This window comes from Hyperolius riggenbachi, chromosome 1 (genome assembly GCF_040937935.1).
Source record: "Hyperolius riggenbachi isolate aHypRig1 chromosome 1, aHypRig1.pri, whole genome shotgun sequence".
Lineage (NCBI taxonomy): Eukaryota > Metazoa > Chordata > Amphibia > Anura > Hyperoliidae > Hyperolius > Hyperolius riggenbachi.
In genome coordinates this window covers 84,682,988-84,702,499 of record NC_090646.1, presented here as the reverse complement: position 1 = coordinate 84,702,499, position 19,512 = coordinate 84,682,988, and the positions used below count along the sequence as shown (strand labels likewise).

At 42.3% G+C, this 19,512-nt stretch overlaps 1 protein-coding gene across 1 annotated transcript in view; it reads right to left on the bottom strand.

Annotated features, from left to right (window-relative positions):
- The window catches only part of MXD4 (MAX dimerization protein 4), a 112,814-nt gene extending 93,890 nt beyond the window's left edge, over positions 1 to 18,924 (bottom strand). Inside the window, exons 1-2 of the mRNA XM_068276076.1 lie at positions 18,585 to 18,924; positions 16,992 to 17,091 (exon numbers count right to left, since the gene is read on the bottom strand). Coding sequence (XP_068132177.1) covers positions 16,992 to 17,091; positions 18,585 to 18,648 — 164 coding nt within the window. The 5' untranslated portion in view covers positions 18,649 to 18,924. The remainder of the gene's footprint in view (positions 1 to 16,991; positions 17,092 to 18,584) is intronic.
- Positions 18,925 to 19,512: the final 588 nt, after the last annotated feature.

Here is a 19,512-nt window from a genome sequence, read left to right as displayed (position 1 = left end):
GGTCACTTTTACACAGTAGCACATAGCGGTAGTCGCACAAGCAAGTCCTGCATAGTTCTGGCCTTTCCTGCATGAACATTCCATTGTGCTGAATGGATTGAATACAGATGGCTACATGACAACATGTTTATTTTGGGGCAGATTATTCACACTTTTTCTATTTATTTATATATGTTATTATGATGAAACTGTTAGTATGCCTAATGACTGGTCATTTTGCAAAATAACTAATATTGGCAGGTAATGTGATAAAAGATAAGCAAGTCATCATTTTAACCGGTTATTTTACAAACCAACCAAACCCTCTTGCTTGAGGCTAAGTTCACAGAGGGCCGATGCCTTGTGTTTCCCTGTGTAACAGGAACGGAATGCAACGGAAAACAAGAAAGTCGTACCGCACATTACCGCTGCGTTACGCCACATACAGTGAAGTGCAGTGAAGTATACAGACAATGAAAAGTATGCTTCCCTGTACCTGTTATCGTCAGCTCTTAGGCCCGGTTCACATTAGAGTGAAAAAACAGTCCGTTCCCGGATCGGAAGCGAATGGATCCAATGTTAACCTGTGGAACCATTCACATCCGCCCATTCAAACGGATCCGAGCTGCAAGTTTCCTGCTGCACCAATTTTTCTGGACCTCTGAGCCTCTGCGCCCTCTGTAGTTCTGCGCCTGTGCAGTACGCCAGACAACGTGGGCTTGATTGACAGCGGCGCTTGACACAGGCGCAGTAGGGACGACCTCAAAGTTGTCCTCTGCACCGTGCGGGGACCCCGGGCCGGAAGCTGCGAACGAAGCTGTCAGCGTGGGACAGACAGCTGCAAGGTGCTGAAGAAAGCCCCAGGTAAGTAAATGCCCAAGTAAGTAAATCATATAACTTTGCCTGATGACTCCTTTAATGTGATTCATTCTGTAAAACATTATTTATCAAATTAACCAGAAGTGCTGTTTTTTTTTTTGTTTTTTTGTTGTTTTTTTTTGCATAATACCTGGTGGATTATACCTATTAACCAGATTTTTTTTTAAAAAGAACAGTTCTCATGTTTTGCTGAATTGATTTGAAGTCTCACATTGATGATTGCCACATTGATGATTGACACATTTTTAATTGGACAATTTATTGACTGAAAGTGACACTAGAACAAGCAATCAATTTTAGCAGAATGACCGAAGGTCAGTTGGAACATAGCAGTGTAAAGCTAGCTGTTCATTGGTTCCATTGACTTTCTAGTTAAACCGCTGATTGAGATTAAATGGTACTAAGCACTACCTGGGATCAATTTTCTTTCAAGGAGTAATTGGTCACCTGCCAAATCAGACCACTACAGAACCATGTTTGACTAACTTTAGGCTCAGCTCTGAATACTTATTCCAACTCCAGATGAAAGTTTGGTGTTTGTGGAATTTGTAGCTGTTACATTAACAGAACATTTACTACTTGTGATAATGAGCTTGTTGCCATTTGCAGACACCATTTTTTATTTTTAGCATTCTACCCCCTTAAATTGAGTTTTTGTAGCTGTCTGTTAATCATTAAGGTGGGGTCCTTGAAGATCACGTTGTTACCACTGCAGACTAATCTCTGTAATGTTATGTAAGTGAAACAAAATGCCTCTCCCATAAGTAGGAAGCAGCAAAGAGGTGCAACATTTTTTGCAGCACAATTTCTGGGGAGGGTGGATCACATTTGTCTGCATGGAAGACGTTTTTTTGCGTTTTTTTGAATTGGTGAATTTATGGACACTATATGCATGTTCGTCTGCATTAAAACTGATGTATTTTTGCCACATAAGCTAAATGATTGATAATGATAAAAAATGATTGATAATGATACACTAGACCCCAAACATAAAAACCAGGACCATTTGCCATGACTGCCATTTTGCAGATTTCTTTTTAATTAAAAATGACCTTTCTCTGTAATTCTGTAGCCAGATGAGTACCACTTCCTAAACCTGCCCAATAACTTTTTACTACACTTGTCACCATGACAGCGGAGCACTGTTTGGTTTGTACGGCCTCCCAGAATTCTCCTCTCTCATGACGCGGTTTTGCTGTTCATGCAGAAGCTCTAGATGAAAGGACAGAAAGGACGTTTAAACTTCTAACTTCTAATATTGCCTTCATATTCTTTAGGTTGGCTGCAATGAGTCCTTCATCATGAGTCCTTCACTAGTCCACCTTACCTAGTCCACCTCACTCCCCTCTAGAATGTAAGCTCACAAGGGCAGGGTCCCCCCCCCCCCTCCCCAGTGTTTCTTGTCCTTGTAGTACTTATTGTGTGAAATTAGTATGTACAGTATAGCTGTATGTTATCACACCAAGTATCAACTAAGTGCTGTATTTTGTACTGATGTTGCTGAATGTACGTACCGAATGCACAGTTTCATTAACGATGCATGAATTTATTTATGGTCTCCGCTGTTATTGCACTCTCTAGGGTTGCACTCTCCAGGCCGCTACAAAGGCAATGGGGCTGTATTAAAAAAATAATACTAATAGGCTGCAAAGGCCAGTTCTCTATATCTGGAATTGCAACAAAAAAAAACTTTTCATTTTTCGGAACAACCGATTTTGTTGTTTTATCAAAAAACTGTAAAATAAATTATTTTTATTTGTACAGTAAATCCCGGTTACCCAGAACTCAGTTGACCAAAAGTCTCAAGCAACCAGAAAAAAAATTCTGGCCTTGCAGGATTCATAAATCTACCTTTACACCTCTTTATACAGTAATAAACCTCTGTTACATTAAAGAGAGTCTGAAGCGAAAATAAATCCTGCTTTTTATCTGCTATTTACCTTAAAGAGAATCTGTACTCTAATATTCTTACACTAAAAAGCATACCATTCTATTCCTTATTTTCTCCTGTGCCCCTCTGTGCTGTTTCTGCCTTTCCCTGCTGCAATCCTGGCTTGTAATTGCCATTTTTATGCAGTGTTTACAAACAAACTAACCAGCTTGTGATAGGCTCACATAAACAGAGTGTGTGAATCATAAAGAGTGTGCAGGGGGCCTGCAGAGGGTGTGTATCGCTTCTATCCAATCACAAGCAGCCCTGGACATTCCACACATTCAAGCCTTAGCCCGACAGACACGACAGAGGAAAGGAGATAAGATTTATTACATAGACAGTGCAATTAGGAAAGGCTGCAGTAAGCCAGAGCACATTAGAACAGGCATAGGAACTTATAGGATAGAAGAACTAAGGCTGAAAAATTTCTTTAAGCAGTATGAGGAGAGGTGAAACGCAGCATTCCCATGGCAAAACGAGGGCTTTATACCCTCCAAATCCTGGGGCAAAATTCCACGACTTTCAAAGTCGTGGATTTTGCTGCCTGGAGGAGGCAGAGCTTTGCGCTGTAGCTCTGCCTCTACTGAAGTCAACCTGCGCACGGATCTCCACCTCTCCCCGCCCCTCTCGGTGAAGGAAGACAGAGGGGCGTGGAGAGGCGGCGATCAGCAGCAATTGACTCCAGTAGAGGCAGAGCTACAGTGCAAATCTCTGCCTCTTTCAGGAAGCGCTCCCCGCATTTTGCCCCAGGGATTTGGGGGGTATAAAGCCCTTGTTTTGCCGCGGGAATGCGGCCTTTCACCTCTCCTCATACTGCTTAAGGTAAATAGCAGATGAAAAGCAGGATTTATTTTTGCTTTGTCCTAATTAGTTTTTTTTTTAATGACTGTATTTTAACATTAATAGAGAGTTTAGAGTAAGTATACAGTGTGGGGTATAGGGCTTTTTTTTAGTTGGGCCTATTTTTAACATTGACTCTCAAGCAACTAGAAACTACACTTATGCCGGCACCTGCTAGTTTCTGTTAATGCCGCATAATGGGGGTTTTACTGTATTGTGTGGGGCCACTTTTAGAATTAAAATGTGCTGGAGGGGTAAAAAATCTGTATTACCAGAAAATACTGTAAGTCCACCATAACATTTGTTTCAGAGGCTGACAAAATTGAAATCAGACCACAATATGTTCACTTTTTTTGAGGGCCCGTTTCCACTAGCCCGAATTTGCATGCATTTTCTGCATGCAGATTTGCATAACCAATACAAGTCAATGGGCCTGTTTCCACTAGCAAAAAAATCTGCGCACAGGGCTGTGCAGAAAAAATCTGCACAGCAGAGCCAGCAGAATTCGCACACCACAAGCATAGTGTGCGATTCGTAGGAAAATCGCATGTGTTTTTTCGCTATGCAAAATTTCCATGCGAATTTGCGTACATTTTCAAGTAAAATGAATGTAAAAGCACACAGGCACGGATTCAATTTTTCTCCCAAGGTTTCTACTAGGTGATATTTCCCACCTTGTCATAAAATGTATTTAGACCGCCAGCAAGCTAGAAAATACTCAAAATAATGTTCATACTACTTTTTTTTTTTTTACTAACTTTTGGGTACTTTTTCCCAGGAGACAACTCAGGAGAAAAAGTTGATTGCATATGGGCCTTTAACCATTTATGGCGCGCTCCCACGTGCGCACATGCTGCCCCCTGGTAGCCTGGAGGTCAATGAATGGGAACATCGTTCCCATTCACTGATCTAAGTCTCCAGGCAGAAACGACGACGGCTTCTCATCAGAGGCTGCGGTCTTTCTGACATAAAAAAAGTTTCCTGTCCTCTATATGCTCCCTGGAAGCGATCAGTACACTAAGAAAAAAAAATCTCTCTGTGGCCATCTTGTGGCCAAATAGCAAAACTACATCTGCATACATTTTTCATACAATAAACCCACATTATTACATTTAAAATTAACCGTTTATTTCCCACACCAAAAATTACCCAAATCAAATTTTTAGTGAAAAAAAAAATTACAATTAAAAAAAACAAATAGTTACCCAATGGTCTGAACTTTTTAAATATGCACATGAAGAGGGTATATTACGAACATTTTTTACATTATAAGCTTGTAAATAGTGATGGACGCAAAACTGAAAAAATGCACCTTTATTTCCAAATAAAATATTGGCGCCATACATTGTGATAGGGACATCAATTTAAATGGTGTAATAACCGAGACAAATGAGCAAATAAAATACATAGGTTTTAATTATGGTAGCATGTATTATTTTAAAGCTATAATGGCCGAAAACGGAGAAATAATGATTTTTTTTAATTTTTTCTTAATATTCCTGTTAAAATGCATTTAGAAAAAAATAATTCTAAGCAAAATGTACCACCTAAAGAAAGCCTAATTGGTGGCGGAAAAAAACAAGATATAGATCAATTAATTGTGATAATTAGTGATAAAGTTATTGACGAAGGAATGGGAGGTGAAAATTGCTCTGTTGCATAAGGTGAAAAATCCCCACAGGCTGAAATGGTTATTTGATAGCCCCAAGTCTCACATACTTTTTATGCTAGTTTAGAAATATTACAAAAAAAAAAATAGACCTGAAGAATAGGAGACTAATAAACGCCTCCATACCAGTTCCATCATGCAGAAGAATATAACAAATGCAAAATAAGTAAGTGAAACTCAAATCAAATGTGGGTCCAAAAACACAAAGAAAAGCAATGAAAGCTCATTCTGAAATTAAACCCTGATTTATAAAAAATAAAAAAAACACAACCAAAAAAACAAAGAAACAAAAAAAACAAAACAAATTAAGGTGTTGACTTAAATAAATGCAACATTTTGCAATGCAGGAAAATAAAAGCCAATATGGGAATGGTTGCTATGCCGAATGCAGCAATTATATATGAGATTTTTTTATTTATTTTTTTACTAAATTACATTTGCCATTAAGATGTCTGCCCTGCATTGCAACCTAATGGTCAAAATAGGACATAAAAGGCCACCAGCACATACTCTGTACTGAAATACGTCTCTTTAAAAAAAAAAAAAAAAAATCGAGAACATTAACTGGTACACTCGTCAACACACACAAATAAACCCAAACACGGGGGAAACCAAGCTGAGAGACAATTGGAGGCTGATATATTTATTTCCTTTTAAACAATGCAAATTGCCTGGCTGTCGCACTGATCCTCTACTTTTAGCCGTAGAGCTGATCAGCGTCAAGTCCTGGGGGTGGAGATTAGCAGGGAACGTGCATGCGCAACCGTTACCTGCCGAGACACCGATCGCGGCTGACTAGCTGTAAGAGAAAAAAAAGCTGTTATTTGTATGTACAGCACTGCGATCTCCTGCAGCGCTGTACCGTGGACATCTCCGTCACTGCGCTGTCCCCTCGAGTGGCTCAAAAACGGATCGCTCTCATAGGCTGGTGCGTATGAAAGGCGATCACACTGATTGGCTCTCGGGAGGGAGAGAGGGGAAAAAAAAAATTTAAATTAATTTAAAAAAAAAAAACAGATGCCACCAACAGAAAGGTCTGTTGGTGGCAAGAAAAGGAGGCAAGATTTATTTGTGTGCTGTTGTATGGCCATGCAGCACACTGTTAAAGCTGCAAAGTGCTGAATTTTAAAAAATGGCCTGGTCACTAGAGGGGTGTAAGCCAGTGGTCCTCAAGCAGTTAATAAGGGTTCTGCTTAGTGGCTATTATCTACAGTCTGGCATTTATCATGTGCAACTAATAGTACTCATACACTACGTCGATTTCCCGCTGCAAAATCGCTCACGCAGATGTTGACCGATCGACCGGTTTCCATCTGAAATTAATCAGTTGATCTGTACAGGCCAAAAATTTTGCTTGATCGCCGGGGGGTCGAGAGCGCGTCGTTCGATACAGCGGCGACCGACGCAGCAGTAATATCACCTGTCCGCCGGCGCCAGTCCCCGGGTCCCTGCAGTCTCTCACTTCTTTGCGTGTCTTCTCCGTCTTCTCTTCACTTCCTGTCCCCTCCTGTGAGAAGACGAAGTTCAAACAGTAGAGCGCCCTCTACTGTTTTAACTTACGCTTGTCACAGGACGGGACACGAAGTGAAGGTGAGAACAGAGGAGGACGCCGGAAGAAGTCAGAGTCTGCAGGGACCTGGGGACTCGTGCCGGTGGACAGGTAATACCATTGGGGCGGCGAGGCAGGTGGCAGCTCCACAGGTTGTGAATCGATTTCATGCTGAAATTGATTCAAAATCTGTGTGCAGTGTATGGGCAGCCAATAGATCCCTCTGTGTTCAGATTCGATCAGAGATGGATTTATCTGTTGGTCGATCTGGTGGCAATCGACCAGTGTATGGCAGCCTTAACTGGCCTGCTCATTAAATCTCCATGGTTAATTCTAGCTTTAGGACCTTACAAATAAAGTATAATTTTTTATTAGTATTTTTTTTTTTTTAACATATTACACTTGTATTTATGATTTTTTTTAATCATGCAAATTTAAACGTTTTTTGTTCAGTGAAGCCAAAAGGTAAAGACAAGCAAATAAGGCCCATGGGTATCAAAGTATTCAGTCACATCTGGTGTGATTGAGTCGTGTGTTCCCTTGATAATTCCAAGCATTACATTTAAGATAAAGCTGAACTAAGGCCCAGTGCACACCGAGCGGTTTTTGGAGCGATCCGCCGGCCGCATCTGCCTGGAAAAATGCTTGGCTAAATGTATTGCAATGGGATGGTGCACACCGGCGGTTTGAGGTTTTTGCTAAAAAACCTCAAACCGCCGGTGTGCACCACACATTGAAATACAATAGCCAAGCGGTTTCACTGGCTGATGCGGCTGGTAGATCACATACAAAATCCGCTTGGTGTGCACCCGGCCAAATATCTGCTTATTGCTCCCAAAACCGCTAGCGTTTTGACGATCTGCTAGCGGTTTTGGTGTGCACTGGGCCTTAGTTTGTATGCAAGATACCCTAATTAACATCTCGTTGACCATCTGTGCTCAGCAGTGATTGGCAGACAGCATCATCTGTTTATTGGTTGACCAGTTAAAAGACCCACCCTTAAAAAAACTGACGTTAAGCCTCGGCCACGCCCCCCCGTAACATGCACACAGCCCCGTGCGTTAATTGTTCCCACGCCCGTCCCCCTGCGCCTATCCTTTTCTGCTCTCTGAATTCCATCCGCACGCTGCACATGCCCGCCAGGCACAACGCACGGACACAGGAGGATTTGTTATATGCAGTTGACTGAAATTGTGTAGGCATTATGGACATATATGAACACATTGAAAAAACTAATTCTTCTTTGCTACCACTGATAAATAAGATCATTTTACCCATGTACACCTGATAAACCAAACTAGCAAAAGTCACATTTCTAAACTTTTTTTATTGTAAACATCTGTAATAGACAGAAATGTGACCACCAGAAAGTCCCATCTGAATGATTCCTTCCTCTACCAGGTCCAGTCATCTGGCCAAACAGAGCTTCCATGAAGAAGGTGTACTCCTGCGACTGCCTGGCACTAACCACATACTATAGGCACTGATTTCTGATTGCGTTCTATCATGCCAATCATTTCTGGCACAGACTCATGAGAGACAACATAACTGTAACACCATGCCAGGGGTACCTAACGCAATGCCAGATTGACTGCCCTACTTCCAATTCACCAAGTGCAAAGAAAGAAGAACAGGCCATACACAGTCCAAAGAATTAGAGAGTCTTCCAACTGTATGTTGGATATATACGATCTATACATTTGCCAAGAAATAGACAGCATGATCACTACTTTTAGTGAGAGCGGATTGTTTGAATTTGTTGCCGATCAAAACCCAATTCCAGGAAAAAAAAAATAGGAGCTTTAGACAGTGTGTAAAAGAGGTTAGAAACATTTGGGAGTTTTTATGTTTACAGTGATAGGCCTGCCAAATTGACTGCATTGTATTGCATGTTCATGTCCCCATTGGAGACCTTCCCTCACTTTCGGACTGTAAGACCCCTGTGGAGTTTCCTGGCCTTAGAAATCTTTGTTATTGTCGTACCTTATTTTCTATGTGTGGGGCTAACTTTGTTAACCACTTAAGAACCCTGGGCTTAAATCCCCCTAGTGATCAAGCAGTTTTTTCTTAATTAGGCCACTGCAGCTTTAAGGCCTCACTGCAGGGCCGCACAACTCAGCACACAAGTGATCCCTCCTCCCCCCCCTTTTCTCCCCACCAACAGAGCTCTCTGTTGGTGGGGTCTGATTGCTCCAGGAATGTTTATTTTTTTAAAAGTCAATATTTAATTTCTTTATTTTTTCAATAAAATTAGCTATTATTTATTTATTTTTACCATCCCTCCCTACCTCCCCCCGCCAACCAATCAGTGCGATCGGCTGTCATAGGCTTCAGCCTATGACAGCAGATCGCTGCCTTGCCACTCAGAGGGGCAGCCGAGTCACACAGCTGTCCCCAGTACAGTGCTGCCTTAGATCGCAGCGCTGTACTAAGTAAATAGACGGTGGTTCCGCCGTCTAACAGTCTGCTAGCGGCAATCACCGCTGGGAGACTGATGACAGAGCGGAGCTCCGTCATCCATGCGGAGTTGCGCTCGCATCGGAGCGCGGGATCTCCTGCAAATCCCTGCCCCAGGACTTGACGCCAATTGGCGTAAGGCGGTCCTGGGGCTGCCGCCTTGATCACGGCCATTGGCGTTAGGCGGTCTTTATGTAGTTAAACTGTTCCAGTGCACTATGTCCAGTAAAATAATATTTTCTAAATTGCCCCTGTTGCTAACAGTGTATGGAGGAAGTTTCACAGAGTTAGGATGAAGTGCATCTCCTATGACCTCTCAGGGTTCCTATTGGTACTTTAATGTGATGGTTGGTTTCTTTCACCAATAGGGAAGCTCATCTTACTTTACTAAATATCACCCTTATTACATTATGCCCAGTATATTTATTACTACTGTAGAATCTCTCTATAGTAAACTCTGATATTGTCAAGCTCTAGCTATAGTTGACTTAGTCCCCAGGTCCTGACCATGTGCCTGTATGGCTATATAATGGGGTGTATGCAGGAAGTAAACTGCATTCAAGGATAACCGAGGCGAGACATAAAAGTTAGCTTTACTTACCTGAGCTTTCTTCCAGCCACTAGAAGTCACGTGTGATCCTCACCGCAGCTCCAGTCTTCTCCCAGTCCGACTGGCAGCCTCTGCAGTATAGCCGACCCCTAATGGGTTGGCGTCTTCTACGCACCGCTCCCATGTCACCGAGCGTATGCTGCACTGGAGAAGACAGTATGCTCCTGATGACATGGGCGCAAGAGCGCGTGGCGTGAGAAGATGCCGACCCATTGTGGTCAGCGGTACTGCAGAGGCTCCCAGCAGGACCCAGGTTAAGACCGAGCTGCGACGAGGGACACACGTGACCTTTAGGGGGTGGAGAAAGCCACAGGTAAGTAAAGCTAACTTTTATTTCTCGCCTCGGATATCCTTTAAGCAGAATGACATGCGGAAAGCTTTACGCATGATAAGGAGAGCGCAATGCATTGCATGTAATGTATGGCATTCTGCTCTACTAATTGTGTTTTAAGACGTTATGCATGTTATTCTGCTTAACGCAGCTTAGTGCATACAGCCCAATGTATGACCAATCCTGATATAGTACTCTTCAGATATAGTAAACTACTTGGAAAGGTCCCTTGAAGCTTACTATCAGTTGATTTTACTGTACTGCAAATGTCACTGTTTAACCTTTGCTGGTATCGTTTTTGTCTCATGCTGTGTTTTTATTACCTGGCCTTATTTGTGTTTACTTTTAATCACAGACTGGGTGTATTTACTAAATGAGATGTGCTGAGAAGAAAGAAGTTACACTGTGCTTTCTACAAATATCCCATCATCTCATCTAAACTTCAAACTAGGCAATCTTTTCCTCTTTAAAGCTACGTACACACACCACATTAAACTTGGCATTAAAGGAAAGATGCGAGGTGCTTAAAAAATAAAAAAACTCTACTTACCCCGGACTTCCTCCAGCCCCTGGCAGCCGTCTGGTGCCCTCGCCGCAGCTCCGTTCCCAGGTGGTGGCCCGGTGGCCCCTCTGATGCAGATGCCGACCTTGCCAGGGGCTGGAGGAAGCCCCGGGTAAGTAGATTTTTTTTTTTTTTTTAGTACATTGCATCTTTCCTTTAAGCAGCGGTTAAGGACCACCTCAGGTGAGAATCTAGTGTCTGTATAGGAGCCCCCCTAACATCGCACAAAGACCTGGAGATCATAAGTGACATCCAACCGACCCACAACCGCACTGTTTTCCTATTTACCCCCAGCCACCGGAAGCAGCTAAATCATGTGCTGCCTGTCGTCACTGTTCCACCCTCCATAGCAACAGACCAATCGCTAGTCTCTTGGCTAGTGATGCATCTGTGCAAAACTAAACCCCAAACTGGTCCTTATCTCTGCAGGGCACTGTCCACATGTGTTTGTATGAGGCTTTAACATGGTCAGAAGAGATTGTACAGTCTAGGTTTCATTCCAAGTCCAGCACTTTCCCCTTAAAGCTGCAGATCAGTAGGAATCACAGAGAAAGTTGGTACTTTCTGCACATCCTTGATATAAGACAAAAGTTTTAAAAGGGGTGCTCAGGCCAAATACCCAGAGCACTCGATTTGCTCCTTAAAGGATACCAGATCCACATGAAGTAGAAGAAATGGAGGGAGCAGGCATGTACAAGGTGCTGTCCCTCCTTTCTCCTCTGTCCCCCTCTTTTGGCAGCTAAATACTCCCCAGAAGCCTCTTCTGGGTTGCCGGGGTTGGGCATTAATGCATATGACCACATCATGGGCATTCGTAGAGCGATCCCAGTCACGGGCGCGTTCTGTAGGACGCGCGAAAGCCAGGGCAGTGCCTGCGCACAACAAATCACAGAACCTTACTAATGTATTAAAATTATTGACACAAATCTATATGATTGCTTTGAAAATTCGCCTTCTTCAATTTTGGGAAACAAATTAAAATACAGCTGTCTGATGCCATGGACCATTTTGATCAAAGTGCTTGCTATTTTGGTCATAAATGGTGATAGTTTCCATCAAGACAATCCTAAATGACATACAGTAGCATATGGCAGGCTCAAACCTCTCCATCCAAAGTTGTTGTCAGTGGAATTTTTTGAAAGGGCCCACAAAGATCTACATACACCCTATTTATCAAGCTTGGCTGTGGCAGTCATTGAAAGAGCCTTGGGTCAATGACTTCAATCAGAAGCCTAAAGCTATTTACATTAACTTCCATTTGACCTGGACTCAACAGGGCTATGGGGTCAACCAGTGCCGGGACAAGGTCCTCCAGCACCCAAGGCTGAGACACCAAAGTGCGCCCCCCCAACCCTCCCACCCCAGCAGTCACACTTTTTGCTATTAGACTAAGAGGTTCCCCAGGGCCCCCAACACCTTAATCTCTAGTTATCTGGCTTGCAGCCACTGCCATGTATCCTTTTTCTTATTTCTCTCTGCTTCAAACACGATAGAGGTATGATAGCTGCGTGAGTTGTGCGCCCCCTCCTACACTGCGCCCTGAGGCTGGAGCCTCTCTCGCCTCTGCCTCGGCCCGGCCTTGGGGTCAACCATGACACTCGGCTTCTCTATAAATAGTGTTTGTGCTTGTAGGAATGTAGGGCCAGGATTAGGCTGTAAGGACTGAGAATTGGTTGATTAGCTCAGAGTCTAGCCACAGTTAATGAAGGCCCAACCATATTGATAGGCTTCATCACCACGCTCTTGGGGTTGGTCATAAAGTCTCATCATGTTTGCCAATCAGAATTTGCCAATCAAATATAATTATTACATAGAAATAGATAAAGAAAGGGAAAAGAGACCAAAGGGAGAAGGAAGAGCTGCTTTCAGAGAAGGAGAAAGTACCGTATCCTCCAGCGTACAAGACGCCCCCCCAACCCCCGGAATCCTACAATTACGATAGTTTTTCGTAATTACCACCGCCCTCATACTACGTATTCTAAAGCTTGATGTATGATATACCTGTGCTATTTAACCATAGTGAATATTTGTTACCATGTAAAAAAAGCAAATATTCGTTTCGCAGTGTCATGATTTAAAACTGTCATGTCATTGTCATGTCAGTGTTAAGATTTAAAACTGCTACAAATGTGACTGTGACTGGTTGCTATGAGTAACAGCCCTTTATAGTTACTGCTATTAGGTCATTAAGGTCATTAATGTTGTGCTTCTTAAATGAAATCCCAGCTAGTAAATTGACAAAATCTAAAAATAATTTAGAAAAATCAATAATAGAACTAAAAGCTTTTATCTTCCTAATCCCAATTCTTTCGCAGTTGTATAAACACTTTACACCAATTAATACCTCGCCTTACTGAGGTAACAAAAGCAGCTATTGCTGTCTTAGAAGAGTGGAAAAGTGACGAAGCATTTTGATTAATTCAACTGAACATCACTCTACTGCTTTTTTCTTACCAAAAGCAGCAACGAAAAAAACTGACTAAAATAAAACAAGACACTAAAAATACTCCGTATGTCAATAACAGGTATACTGTGAATATATACACGGACATAACCTATTTTCAGGAAGGAATATGTGTACATCAAAGCACATTACACAGAAAAACACTCACTTGCTGCAGCATAGCTCCCTGATAATCTCTGTTTATTATGTTGTAGGTCTGACAAGAATACGTCATCTGATTTCAGCAAATACAAAGAAAAACAATCACCAAAAATATTACTTCTCAATCTGCTTAAATAATAAAAAAAAACATAACAGTATAGCTATAGGCTAAATCAGTCTACTTGGCATCTACCTAATACAACAAAACTACAATGTCAGGGATGCATTACATCACCACAATTCCAAACTAGCTTGTAAAAATACCGCACAGTTCTGCAGCTAATACCTATGAGTTGTGATGTGGATTTAATTATGGAGATCCTCTTTTATAGCATAATGAGAACATAAAACAATATAATTATATAGCATGCATACAGAGGATAGAGATCTTCCTACGACATCCCAAAAATTAGGTTGTCTATCAGACAGGTCTTTGTTAGGCTTTTGGTCCATTTTTCAGATGAATGTTTTCTCCAAAATATTTAGTCCACTACCCATAAAGAATTTCTCTGCAGAATATATCCATCCCCTACATAAATTCTCAAGCTGTTAGATCACCTCGAAAGATGCCACGAGGTATAGGAAAGATGTCATGTGCCAATGTATCGTATACCAACTTCGGCTCATCTTAAAATGGAAAAATAGACAAGCAAAGCAATTTTTGGCCTGACAGGAAACAGACAAAAACTTCCATCTCTAAAGATTTATTTTTTACTTTTTTTCTGACGATGTTGGACTCTTGTAAGGACGGATCATTCCATAAAAATACTAAAGCTGTCTACACACAAGATAAAAGCCTTTGGAAAATGAGAGATCAACAATCGATCTGCTGATATTCATTATAATCGCTCTTTTACACTACATGCGATTCCGATTACTGGTGTTGATGTGATTTAACACGCGATTCCGATTTTTGATGCAATTACGAAAAAGTCCGGCATGAGGCTTTTTTTTTTCTTGTGTTGCTAGCATCCAGTGAAAAACGCAAATCGGAGTCGCAAATCAGAATTGCGATTTTCAGTGTAAAAGAAGCCTAATCCAGTTTTCAGAAGACCTCCAAAGATAGTGACAAAATATATTTATACACAATTGTTTAAGCGCACATCCTAATTCATATAAAAGTCCACATAAAAATCACTTAGGAGTTCTCATATGCAGTTTCTTGATCTCTTGTGCCACCATCACCATGGACACCCAACAGTAAACAGACTCACCAGATGTATTGGCCACTGCTAGACTGGCCAACCATGCACAAATCCAGGAGCCTCAGTACTTCAGGATCCTGGTGCCACTTTAATGCTGTCCTTTTAGGCACCAGGATCCTGAAGTACTGAGGCTCCTGGATTTGTGCATGGTTGGCCAGTCTAGCAGTGGCCAATACATCTGGTGAGTCTGTTTACATATGAGAACTCCTAAGTGATTTTTATGTGGACTTTTATATGAATTAGGATGTGCGCTTAAACGATTGTGTATAAGCTTTTTAGGTCCTGCCTGACCTTGTGGTAGCGCACTCCGTTTGGACTTTTAATTGCGTATTAGCTATAGCGCTTTTATATATTTTACAGACAAAATATATTTGTCTCTCAGTCTTTCAAGTTCATCCCGGCGGACCTGGCCAACGATCGTTCGTTAAACAAGGTGTGCATGAAATCACCAAATATTTCTTAACTTATGTGTGTACAGTGCATGAGTAAAAAAGGAGAAAGTAAGCAGACTACAAAAGCACTTATTGGATCTTTTGCATGAACTGATTGTTTTCATGTGTACAACATCTTTAGGCATGGAACCCACTAGGAATCAATGCAGCGCTTTAAAATCGCCGCAGAGCTGTGTGTAGCGATTCCTAGGGGGAGATTGCACTTGCAATTCCCAACGCTTAGAAGCGCTGCACAGTAAAGTGTACAACACTTCCGATTAATGATTTGCATTTTTTTTTTTTAAAGTAAACTTTATTATACTTACCAGGTACCTGGCTTTCGTCCATAAACCCAGCCCCTAAAGGAAGAGGTCATAGGTGCTTCTCTAGGAGGCGGGGTTAGAGACGGAAGTCGGAAATGTGGACAGTATAAATATCTTTATTTAAATTTTTAATTGCTTGCCCCCAAATTGCTGCAAAATCGTTTTTCAAATCGATTTTGCAGCGCTACTATTCACAGTATTAAGTGCGCACAAAATGCTGAATGTCCTGCGATTGCGATTACCCCTAATCACAATCACACCACTCACTTTCACTGGCAAAGTGTTTTTAGGACAGTCCGGGGCAGGACAATTGCACTGCAGCATTGGTCCATGCTTATCACCCTGCAGATAAGTGCGCAGACAGGGAAATATGCGTAACACCTCCCCCCCCTCCCCTCCCGCTCAGTGACGTATTACCTGCTGGACAGGGGGTTCGTTGCTGGTTTACCTTTGCTCTGTGCATGTGTGGTACTACCACGATCGCTCATTTACACTTACTGCATTGCCATAGACTTTCATTGCTGCATAATCCGTGCGGTAGACACGGATCATGCAGCAACGCACTGCAGAGTTTGCAGTGGGCTTGCAGCAATTTCTCCGGGGAAGAGTACCGGGACGCATGGTGACAATGTTAGTGTGAAAGTAGCCTAAAGGGGTTTAAAATTTCAATCAGTCAATATTCCTATAAACCGTAACTTTTAATATCCAATTACAAGCAGACCAGTTATAGGACAAATTATTATTATTTTTTATTTATATAGCACCAACATCTTCCGTTGCGCTGTACTATTGTATCACTGTAATGTTTACCTAGATATTAAAAGTTACACTTTATCGGGATATTAATTGCACACAATGGAAACTCGTTTGGGATGTGTGGTTTTTTGGGGGAATGATGCTAATTTGAAAAGCGGTGCTATACCACTTTGAGATTGAAATTTCTCACTGAATAATTGTACTCTACTACAGAGATGTACAAATTGAAAAACAACAAAAGTACTGTTGTGACGCAAGCTAATAGCATGCTGGTAAACACGTCTGCTAGATACCGAATAACTAATACTGCATTCAAAATACACATAAACAAAAAAAATAAACAGCACAAAGGGTTAACCGAACAGCGAGAGCATAATGTTCATTCCACAAACAGGAAAATCAGTCTGCAGGTTGCAATCCACACCGTAATAAGCCCTCAGTTCTAATTTAGGCAGATGTACACAAGGCGTGTAAGGATAGAGTGGAACAAGGACAACTTATCTATGTGGAATCAACTTAGAGAGGACAGTAAAGATTGCACAGAGGAGGGGGGCCTGGAACTGTATGAACTCTATGAACTGTATGGGTGTGATCTGCTGTAGTCTACTGTAAAAACAGTGTGTGTGTGTTCAGCATAGAGCAGGAATGCATGTGTGTTCTGAGTGAGCGCAGAATCAGGGGAGAGAGTACAGCAAGACTCGCATGCATGGTGTACGCGTGGCAGTGTTTATATGAGATCAAAACAGAGCCAAGCCCAGGCAGGAAAAATGGCGACGGCCCCCAGCACCTCCCCCATGTATTGCATACTGCTCCCTGCAACTCTCACTTGTCAGGGGGTCGCAGGGGGGGCTTCTCTGGTTACCTGTTATTCTGGGATTTTCTAGTTAGTGAGGCTGCTTTGGTTTTCTTCAAGGAATAATCACTGTCGAAAGGTAAAACTGATGCATAGCCATGTTCTGCTTCTGCAAAAAAAAAAAAAAAACAGAAAAGGGGAGGGGAGTGGGTCTGTTTATTACAAGAATAAAGTGTAGTTCATGCCTATAAGTATACAAAACAGCCATGACTAGTGATATTCTGCTAGGATCAGCATCTAACCCCCTCCCATGCCAGTCCACAGAGCCACCTGAGCTGACAGAGTAGAGGTGATGTCACTCCTTTTGATTGACAGCTAAGTAAAACAACCCCAGTCACTTTAACACAAAGCAGGATCTCAGGGGTGGGGGGGCTTAATCTGACAAGCCAGTACACATAACAATGCACAACCCACCACCATGTGCAAATATTTCAATGCAGCAGCATACACAAATAAGACACATGGACTCGCTGCACGCATTCACATACTTCATGCTTGATCAGCTGTGTTTGCAGAAGAGCTGGAATGTGTAAATGTTTTATCTTTGCAGGATGCGATGAATGCCCAGTAGGCATCATGCAGACATTGTATCCTAGATTGCGAACCTATTTCATGCCCATTATCGTGCACATCTAAATGATCGGTATTATACACAGCGCACATCTGAATGTGTACATACAATGTCATGCCGCATCTACCTGCTCTGTCCACACACATCATCATGCGATGTACGCAAGGGCCAAAGTGACATAAAGTCGGACACTTAATAATAACCCAAAACTATTATGCGATTATTATTATGCATCTAAACAGTGCTGGCGTTTTTGCAGCGATTTAGAGAATACACTGAATAATTTATGCCACTGGCCTTTAGAGGAGCTCACAATCTAATGTCCCCCAATATAATGTCCCCGCAAAAGTCTAGGGTCACCCTTGGGGGTGGGGGTAAGCCAAATAACCCATGAGTATGATATATAATGAGAGGAAATCAGCATGCTCAGAGAAAACCCATGCAAACCTGGAGAGAACATACAAACTCCATGCAGACCGTCCTAGATTTGGGGGTCTGCAGAAGACACACGCAGATTGCATGGAGTCATCATGGCAATATGCTGAGGAGCTCACAATCTAATGTAACCACCACATCCCTAATGTAATGTCCCCATCATAGTCTAGAGTCACCCTTGGGGGGGGGGGGCAATTAACCCATCATTATGATATATAAGGAGAGGAAACCAGGATACTCAAAGGAAACCCATGCAAACATGGAGAGAACATACAAACTCCATGCAGACTGTTTTAGATTTGGGGGTCTGCAGAAGACACACGCAGATTGCATGATGTCATGCCAATATGCATAGGGGATCTATACAGGTAGGTAAACAAAGTATCCTGACTGGGTGTGGAACAGCATGGAGTGCATGCCATAGTTTTTCTGCAGCACAACTAATGATGCACAGTCCTTTTATTAGGGGGAACATCTATATATAAAATAAGTAGATGAGTGATGACTTTGCAGTGTCACCACAGGAAGCCCCCACCTCCCATGTACCAAAGTAGCCCCCCAGAGAAGCCCAGTACCCCTGAGCCACTGACAAATACCTCGATCTCTTCTCTCCAAATATTCAGCTGCCTCCAGAAGAATTAACAGAGAGTTCAACTCCATAGCTGAGTGTATATAAATATAGCTCTCTATATATAATATATATATAAAAATTAACAAAAATAAAAACTCTTCACTTCGCCCCTTACTGCAAAGAGATAAAACAAAACAAAACAAGATAAAGTGGGACGAACTACAAGGAGTTCAGACGCTTTGGGGACTTCTTCAGTCCATATGAACGGCAGTACAGCTCCGACTGACACAGGGGTGACGGACAGCGAAGGCGGCCAATCATACAACGTATCCGGTGGAGAGGCGTGGTTTTCACTTTCTTCCCGGCCAATCGTCGTCTCTGGCGTCAAAGCGGGGGCGTGGCACTACAGGGAGGAGAATCCGAGAGAATGTTGACAGATCCCAATCAACTACTGAGGAGGGATGGTAACGATTGAGATGCCGAAGCTTAGCAACAGCACTAGAGACCACGCCTATCCCAGCCGCGATTGGGTCGTTTTCTGCATGTTAAATAGGTACTCGGCGCTGATTGGTTATGTAAAGCGCCCGTGACAGCAGGGATGCTCGCTGAGGTTGCGGCCAATGGGCGCCGTTGAACTTGACGTTGCTGTGAGGAAGAGAAAAGTTGAAAAGGAGAGGAAAAAAAAGGCTGAGGGGACACGGCCGGTTAGGGACTGTAGCGAAATATCGAGCAGCGTGAAAAAGCGTGCAGCTGCAAAATACTGTGGAAAAAAAACTTGTACATTAAAAAAAAGTACAGAGCAATAAAAGATTGCACATCTTATTCTTAAAATGTGTTTGCTTATTTCAGCCATATTTCTGAAAGGATCATCAGAGTCTGGTCACTGCAAACGGGGCTTCATATTATAAATGCCTTAAAGGGAACCTGTACTGAGTAAAATTATTTAAAATACA